This window comes from Momordica charantia, unplaced genomic scaffold, assembly GCF_013281855.1.
Source record: "Momordica charantia cultivar OHB3-1 unplaced genomic scaffold, Mcharantia_2.0 BLBB01000164.1, whole genome shotgun sequence".
Classification (NCBI taxonomy): domain Eukaryota; kingdom Viridiplantae; phylum Streptophyta; class Magnoliopsida; order Cucurbitales; family Cucurbitaceae; genus Momordica; species Momordica charantia.
The window spans coordinates 50,002-59,649 of NW_028275320.1; the positions used below are offsets into that span (position 1 = coordinate 50,002).

Below are 9,648 nucleotides of genomic sequence, written 5' to 3' on the forward strand. Positions count from 1 at the left end.
ATTTCAAATTCATTAGGCACTTAGAAAATACTCAGAAATTCTTCACATAAGAAGGGATACATAATAAAAAGTAATATGAGAAATTAATATCTTTAGGATAAAAGGTTCACATATAAATGATACAACTGTTGGTTCGAATTATGTTACCAATTTATATATGTCCAAATATTATATGTTTCACTGTTTAATCTCTTGATTGTCATCTAGAATGATCTCGTATGATGCGTGATTGACTTACCAGTATTTTTGGACATTGAAAAGTTGAAAGGGTATAGCAAGGGGAGTCAATATGTTGAGTTATGAGATGTTCAGCGCGATTTAGATATCAGTTTTATGCTTGGATTCTTTGGTTATTAACTAGTTTTGTTTGCTTGAGGACAAGCAAAAAGCTAAGTTTTGGGGGTATTTTGATAGTGTACTTTATAAACCACATTTCATGACATTTAGGTGGGAATTATTTGGTAATTTTCGATTATTTATGGCTTATTTACGTACATAGCTAATGTTTTTACCGAATCGAGGCATTAGAAAGAATTGGAGCATAAACGATCAATTGAGAGGAAAACTAGAGTAAAACGGAGAGCTTACTTCAGCACATCAGCGTCGCAGTGCCATCATACAATGCCATCGCGCCTGCAGGTCAGAATTTTGGAGCAAAATTCCGAAGAAGCAGCGCCTGTAGACGAAGCTTGAGCCTTTTTCGATGACGACAGCACCGCAACGCTGTCTTGTAGCGCCATGGCGCTACAAACTTTGTGCGTTCGTCACAATTCTGGGACAGCGTCATGGCGCTCACTAATGGCGCCATGGCGCTGTAGTGATGTCCTTTCATAAATAAAAGATTAGTACGTCGTTTTAGGGACCTTTGGACAGCCTTACATTGAGAAATTGAAGTTTTGAGAGAATTTGTTTGAGAGTTCACGCAAGGAGGGTGAGGAGACTATTTTGGAAGGCTTGTAATCGTGGAGATTGAGTCAGGGACGGTCATTCGACACAACGACTTTAGTTTCCCTCATTTCCCTTTATCTTTCCTAGATTTATTATGAAATTCTTAGTGGGATTTTGTTGTATTTTCATGAACATGAGCACCTAAATTTCTCATCCTAGGGATTGATGTAGCCGCTGAATTTATGAGTCGGATTTATTAATAGCTGTCTTGATTGATTTGTACTTAATCTATTTGTGCATTTATTTGCTTAATGTCTTTAATCTCTTGATCACAAGTTAATTGATGCTAAATCTGAATCTTACGTTCCGGAGAGGTGGTTTAGGTTGGAACTTGAATGCATGACTGGGATAGTTCTAAGATTGGGAGATTTAGAATTACTCTAGAGGTTGTTAAAATAATAAGACTTAAGGCTTGCTTGTTAATCAAACTAAATAGGGATATTGGTTTCTTAATGAGTGGGAGAATTAATTTTGCTCGGGAGAGATATTTATGATTCATAATTTCTTGACTTATAGATTAATTGCATATTCAATCTTGGCATGTTTAATTTGTTTGCTTTTCTAGATCTTTGGTGAAATCACTTCCTTAGGACCCGTTCTCCATAAAAGTTTTCCTTAGAGTCTTTTAATCGCTTTGTTATTTGATTTTTGTGTTTCAAAATAAATCCCTTATTGTTTCTCTGGATAAAATTAGACATTAATATCTGTAGTATTTGAGTGACTAGAAAACCAATCCAGTGGATGATATCGGTAATTACTTACCATTTTTATTAAAACTTGACCGTACACTTGCGGTAAGTATTTTTTGCTACACAAATTTATAACAATTTTAAACCTTCAAATTCACCAATTCAAGACATGATTTACCCAACACCCCTTTCTACGTTTCCATCAAAATATTGAACCCCTACCAAAATTCATGTTTTTCTAACTAACCTTACTCGACCTATCATGAATGTCATTTGCCACATCTACAAATAAGTTACCCGGTTAGATATCTATTACTCCTCACTAATGACTAAGAGTGTAAATCGATTCGAGTTTGGAGAGAAAAAATGCAAGATTTAACCAGTTTAGTTTTGTAGAGAAAGAAACTGATATATCGAACCGAATCGGTTCGATTTTTCGTTAGCTTGTCTTCTAGTTAACTTAAAATAGACAATCGAACCACACCGGTAAAAATTAAGCTGATTAAACAAACTTGGTTCGGTTCGGTTCAGTTTAGTTTGATTACTTACACCCCTACTGCTCACAAACACATCTTATAAGTATTAATATCAACATAGGAAGAACAATAACAAAACTTTTCAAAAACTTGTAGGGATCAAATTAAAACTAAAACTTTTGAAAACTATGTACCGGGATAGGCCGAGACATCACGAATGACGTGAGGTAAGTCGAAGTTGATGCCTTCTATCGAAGGGTATTTAGAAGCGATGATTTGGAGAGTGACCCCTAGACCACCACCAACATCGACTAGTTGCTAATTGAGATTTGCAAAGTCTTTGTAGGACTCAACAATCTTCTTAATGCCCATTGTGGTTTCATTGAGCATTGTAGTGTTGAAAACTTTGTTAAATCTTGTATCTAAGCCAGGGTACTCAAAGGCATGTACTCCACCATGAGCCCTATTGAAAGCAACTCCTCCTTCAATAACTGCATTCTTCAACTCACTCCTAAAAATTTTGATTTTGATTTCATATTCTTTTGTCAAATCATTTTGTTTTAGTTTTAGATTTTTTAAAATTAAGCTTAAAAATACTACTTTCATCTATGTCTCTTTTTGTTATCTAGTTTTTTGAAATAGTTGGTAAAATCTCAGCCAACTTTTAATAACTAATAAAAGTAATTTTCAAACACGTATTTTTGTTTTGATCTATACACGTTTAATTAGTGCATTTTAGTCAATAACTTTGTCAAATATTATGTTTTAGTCTCCAAGTACTGCAACAAAAAGTTACTAATCTTAGTTTTTTCTCGTTTATTTTTCATTAATCTTTTAATAAAAAAAAATTATATTTTGAAACTTGATACTTTACCTACTACACTATGATCTTTAAGTACTTGTACAATTCAAATATTTACTCAACAAACAAATAAACAAACGATGGTTCTATTAAACATTTATCAGAAAACTAACAATAAGGAGTAGAATAACTTCTTTTCTTTTATGCAATGTTCAAAAACTACAATAAAGGTTTGAAAGGTGTGGAATAAAAATATAATAGAGATATGAGAGTTTCTTGTACCAAAATAAAATTAATTAAAGCATAGTTTCATTTTTTCTTTTGAAAAAGGAGGGAAAAAAAACTATAGTTTCATTTGATGAACTCTATAACCCAGAGATTATATACAAAACATTCAAAGTTGATACGTTTAAACCCAGTTTTGGTTGCGAGTGCTTTGAATTCATCTCGAGTTCGCTCTTTTCCCCCTGGATTTTGAGTCATCATAAGCACATCGCCTTGGGTAATGGATTTCATTGTAATCGTAGTCTCGATCACCAATGGAACCACTGCATCCACTGCAATTACCTTCCCATCATTTGGAATTGCAGCATAACAATTCTTCAACAACTTCACGCAGTGTTCATCACTCCAATCATGAAGTATCCACTATAACAATTTTCATGGAAAAAAAAGTAATATTAACATGGGTGAATCAACGCATACAAGCAATGGATTTATCAAATTCAAAATGGATTCGAATGCATAAATGCTCCGATGTGATTAATTTTTTTGTAAGGATATTGAATAGTTACAGGCAAACGATTTGTGATCAGACAAATATTGCAAAGACCCGTATCTAGTAACGTAAATACTTAAATCCAATCAGGAAAATACATTATTAGTTTAACTACAATAATGCTTAAAGCAGACCACAAAAATTTAAAAGAAAATTAATTAAATGATAGTATTAACTTTTACCGGTTTAGAGTTTGTGAGTTGAGAATAGGAATTAAAAAAAAAAAAAAAACTTCCCTTGTTTGTTTATTTAGTTTAAAATGAGAATCGTTTACTATTTTCTATTTTCCGTTTATTGACTTCTAGGTGTTGTTTCTCAATTTGTTTAGAATTAGAAAAATAAATATATTATTTCTTGTTTCTCGAAAAAAAAGAAATAAAAGAAAATATATGTTTGATAACTATTTCCTATTTCTTGTTGAGATGAGATTGGAACTCATATCCTCGTATATATTCTTAATTCATGTTTACTCATTTTTATTTATAATTAAAATAAAATAATATAATTCATTAAAGAAACTTCAACCCACATGTACTAAAAAAAATAAAATCTAAAAATAAAAAATACTAAAAAAATTTGTGTACAATGGAGGTTGAACCTTGGAAGCGAAGAGATAATACTAATAGAACATAGATTACGCAGGTGATACCAAACCAAAGTTCACATCATAATATATAACATTTAACCTTTAGATTTAACTTTTCTTAAAACATTTTTTCAAAATTTAGAAACGAGAAACGGGATGGGTTAACAAACATATCTATTTTCCCAAAAATAAGAAATAAGAAGTAACAGTAACGTTACCAAACGGCCCCGTAGTTATTTTTGATCTCTTTCTTTTATACATTTTTCCCCTTTAATACAATTATTTAACAACATAGAAGTAACTCGAATTTTGTAAAATATTAGATTCATTCTTTCTAATTGAATCAAATTCCAAAAACAATAAATGTCTTTTTTCCTCAATTAATTCTTTACAATTTTAAGAACATCTCAAACATTACATGATAAATTAAAATTTTCAGACAAATATGTTTATGAAAAACTAAAATTAAGACATAAAAAAAACATAAATGATAACAAAGAAATATAAAGAAAAACCAACCTTCATGAAAATAGCATCTCCCTTTGGAACGCTCTCAAACATGTCACCTCCTATATGTTCTACACCTGCAACATAATTGTCAAAAATCTCTCTTAAAATTCTTGCTTTACAACTCACCCTTAGATTTAACAGAATTCAACTTTGAAATTCACCCATTTAAAACATGACTTACCCAACATACCCTTTCTTCTTTTCCATCATAAACATTAAATCCTTACTAAAAACATGACTCAGAAAAAAAAAAAAAAAAAAAGAGCATGACTCATCAAACCTCTACCTACCATCTTTAAGAAAATGATGCATCATAAATCTCATTTACCACATCTACAACATAACTTGCGGGTTTGGAATTCTATTGCTCTTCATCAATGACTAGGGGAGAAGATGCAAATTAGTTTGAGTTTGAACTAGTTTAGTTTTCTAGAGAATGAAACCAAACTGAACCTAACTAGTTCGGTTTTTTGTTAACATGTCTTTCAATTAAGTTAATGGTTTTGGTTACCAGTCTTAAATATAAGTTTTGGTATGAAGAGTCAATTCGGTTACTTTAAAACAGACCACCAAATTACACCAAAAATCGAACTAACTGAACCAACTGTTCGACTTGATTTCTCATGCTTCTACTAATAACAAGGAAATCGTAAAACCACTAATATATGTCAACATATGAGAATAATAACAAAACTTCTTAAAAGTCTGTCGAGACCAAATTAAAACTAAAAATTTTCTAGAACTATGTACCGGGATAGGCCGGGGCATCACGAATGACGTGAGGTAAGTCGAAGTTGATGCCCTTGATTGAAGGGTATTTAGAAGTGATGACTTGAAGAGTGACCCCTAGGCCTCCACCAACATCCACAAGTTGGTTGAGATTTCCAAAGCCTTTGTAGGACTCAACAATCTTCTTGATGCCCATGGTAGTGTGATTGATCATTGCAGTGTTGAAAACCTTGTTAAATCTTGGATCCAGGCCAGGGTATTCAAAGGCATGTACTCCACCATGAGCCCTATTGAAAGCAACTCCTCCTTCAATGACTGCATTCTTCAGCTCTCTCCTACACATTTTGATTTTTTTTTGTTAAACTTTTAATTATCATTTTGTTTTTTATTTTCTTTTAAAGAATAATTAAGTCTAGAAAGGCAACTTCTATCCATGGGTCTATTTATTTTGTTTTTATTTCTGAAATTTAGCAAAAAATTGACCATGTATACTTTTAAGAAATGGAAACAACATACAAAGAAATTACGACAAATCAGGTATAATTTATAAAAACATAATGAACCGTTATAAACACCACATTATAGATTAGGATTTATGATTTCGTTTGAAAGTTTGATCATTAATATTAGGTTGAGTATATTAATGTTCCCAATTTTGTCCTTAATGTTTTATGATTCTTAATTTTATCTTTCGTGTATAGAAATTCTCAATTTAGCACTTCCATACAAAAAATAACGTTAAAAAATTTGTTAATTTGTTTTTCTTTTTTGAAAATAAATTTGTTAAAAAAAATCGATGTATACATTATTGTTTATTAATATATTTTGAAACTTTGGATATAACACTTAAAATATTTGATACATGAATTCACGATCGACCCAAAAACCAAAATCATAAAACAAAATAGCTACTGGCCCTCAAATCTACCCAAAAACTTAACTATGTTAATGAATTATGGTAAATTTAACTTTTTATAGATATCTTCACCCCTCCCGCTCTAAGACCACATTAAATTACCATAAATTTAATCTTTTACAGATACATTAACAAATTTCAACTTTCCCGTCAATAGATCTAACCAACATGGACATAGTTGTACAATAATAAAATTCCAAATCAGTCTAATAATTTCAAGTAAATAGAAACATTTGGAAGATGCAAACCAGCTATCAAGAAAGACTTTATCTTGAATCAACTCCATGACAGGGCCCAACGACACACCATCTTCGTTACGAACGAAATACTTAGAAACCGGCGTGAGGCTATAGAGTCTCTTCACATTCCCACCTTCATCCTCCGCCGTGGAGCATCCAACCACCGAGTGCGTGGCCAGAAGCCTCAGTATCCGATCGACCATCGACGCCGCATTCGGGTTCGTCGCCGTTATCTTTGCTGCTATCTCTGCCGCGGAGAGCTCGGCCCCGGGGCCGGCCTTGGTCAGGATCTCGAAGACGCCGAGCTCGAAGGCGGCTTGGAGAGTGAAGGGAAAAACTGATAAGGTAACCAAATGAGCAGCGTAAGCAAAGTGTTGCTGTTCTTGGTCGTCGGCGGAGGAGGAATTGATGGCTTTTTGTTCCATTTGTGCAACTTTTTTTTGTGGTTGGAGTTGGAGGAAGAGATGAGGTTTGGGAATGGAATCATTTTCGTCAGTTGTTATTTTATATGTAATTCCTTTTACCTTGGTTGGTTGTCTGTCCAATCAACGTGGGGCTTGTTTCCACCCAAAAGACTAAAGTTAAGAAAAGCATGTTAGGTAAAAATATATCTTACTTTTCAGTCATAAATAATATAAATATATAAATATACATATATACATATATTCCTCATTCGGCTTTTTTATTTTCCCTTGGTGCGCAAAGGACAAACTACATGTGAGGGAAGCATCATTCCAAACACGTTTGAAATTTAAGTCAAGTTTTTGAAAACTATTTTTTTGTAAATTAGATTTTTAAAATCTTATAAAAAAAACTAGATAAAAAATGAAGAAATATGTTGGTGTTGATGTAGAAATTTGACCATATTAGAATTAATAAATTTGCATTAATCTTCTAAAATAAAAGAGATTCGACAAAACCTGCAGAATAAAAAGAATACACACCGGTGTGGTGCTAGCCACACACACTCCGATATTTAAGTTAGAAATTGAATTTTATGTGAAGCGTAGCAAAATACAATTATGTAGCATACTTTGTGTTGGATCGGTAGGACAATCCTAGAAGAGGGAATAAAATTTAATGAATAAACTTCTTAATCTAGTAAGTCCAATTTAAACAAATAAATACACTTTTTACAAATAAATAATTTTTTAAAAAATTAATTAATAAATTAGGAATGCATTTCAAGCCCCATAACTAATTCTAATATAAAGATGGACACTAAACATAAAAAATAAATTTTAGCAATTAATTTTATGCAATTTATGATAAGAAAAAATTAATCGCAAAAATTAAATAGGAAAATGTTAGAAAAAATGATACCGAAAATTTATAATGGTTCCGCAAAAACTGTCTACTCCAATCCCCAAGCGCCTTTTGGGTATTCGATTCAAGAACCCGACTCTTTCCACGGCTTAGAGTCAACCAGTACAATGTTCTTTTTTCAGGAGGAGAAAAAAATGTTGTGTGGAGATTTTTTTTTTTGGGAAAAATATATTTTTGATTTCTGAGGTTTGGGGTAGGTGTCAATTTGGTCCATGAAGTTTCAAAATGAACACTCTTGGTCCTTGATGTTTAGGTTAGGTGTCAATTTGGTCCTTTAACTTTCAAAATGAACACTTTTGATCCCTAAAGTTTGAAAATTTGTTCTAAATGACCCCTAAGTGTTGTTTGACCATTAGTTGACTTAACAGAAAAATGACCTAGCAATTAACAAATGACTAGTTAGGACCAAATTGAAAAACAAATTAAAAAAGTCCAGTAACTCATTAATTACCACGTCATTTTTTCGTTATGTCAACTAACGATCAAATAACGGTTAAGGACCATTTAGACCAAATTTCAAACTTTAGGGACCAAAAGTGTTCATTTTGAAACTTAAGGACCAAATTGATACATACCCCAAATCTTAGGGATCAAAAATATTCATTTTGAAACCTCAAGGACCAAATTGACACATACTCCAAACCTCAGGGACCAAAAATGTATTTTTCCCTTTCATCCAGTGTACTCATTTAATCATTAATTTTTTTTTAAATAGTCATGCCATTGTCTACCCTCATTAAATGATAACGTAAGTTTTTGTTCCTATCATGTATTTTTCATTTTGTTATGTTTTCTTTCCTCTTTTTTTCTAGTCGCACATTCACCATGTGTCGCTTTCTAGTTGGTTAACTGAGATTACTCCGCCGCCACGGCATCTACTTTATGGATATATTTCTTTTGAACTTGTTTCGTCATAACTTTTTCATTAGAGTTTCGCTTTAATTGCTTCAAAAGACATTGGAGGCGGCATCTACTTTATGGATATATTTCTTTTGAACTTGTTTCGTCATAACTTTTTCATTAGAGTTTCGCTTTAATTGCTTCAAAAGACATTGGAATTATTGTATTGAGCTCGGCCGTAATCTCCACCGCGGTTACTCTGTGTTTCTATGGTTCAAAACACTAAAATAAAAGTACAAACCTGATTATTTCTATGGTTCAGGATCAAATCGTCTTAACACTCTTTTTCGAGCTCAAGAACAACCCTTCCAAGACTTTGAATTTAAAGAACAAGTTTACAAACTCCCTCAAAGAGTAGATATACAAATTTAACTCACAAATTTTGTATGAAAAAATCTTACTAAATAAAGTCTTCAAATGAATATAAAAAAAATAAAAGTAGAAGCACAATATTTCTCAAAATGAAATCTTCATGAAGAAATTAGAACAAAAATTGAAGGTTTGAAAATTGATTAACTATGGGGAGAAAATTGTTGTTGGGAAAAAATGTTGTGTAAGGACGGTTTGTTTTTTTTAGTAAAAAAAAAAGATAATAAGGAAATTAAAAAAGAGAGAGAGAGAAAAGAAGTACTAGTGGTTTAAAATTAAATAAGAAAAATAAAAGAAATTGGGTAAAAAAAATAAAAAAGGTGTGTTGGACGTGGTGGTTCGAGAGAAAGAGAAATTGAATGGTAAATGGTGGGGTCCCA

The 9,648-nt window shown here is 32.1% G+C and overlaps 1 protein-coding gene across 1 annotated transcript; it reads right to left on the reverse strand.

Annotated features, from left to right (window-relative positions):
* Nucleotides 1-3,097: 3,097 nt before the first annotated feature.
* Nucleotides 3,098-7,161, reverse strand: LOC111013400 (cathecol O-methyltransferase 1). Its single transcript, XM_022287836.2, has 4 exons — nucleotides 6,683-7,161; nucleotides 5,540-5,853; nucleotides 4,799-4,863; nucleotides 3,098-3,563 (listed from the first exon to the last, which is right to left on the reverse strand). The coding sequence occupies exons 1-4, from the start codon at nucleotides 7,096-7,098 to the stop codon at nucleotides 3,267-3,269; spliced, it is 1,092 nt and encodes a 363-aa protein (XP_022143528.1). The 5' UTR covers nucleotides 7,099-7,161; the 3' UTR covers nucleotides 3,098-3,266.
* Between the last annotated feature and the right edge of the window lie 2,487 nt (nucleotides 7,162-9,648).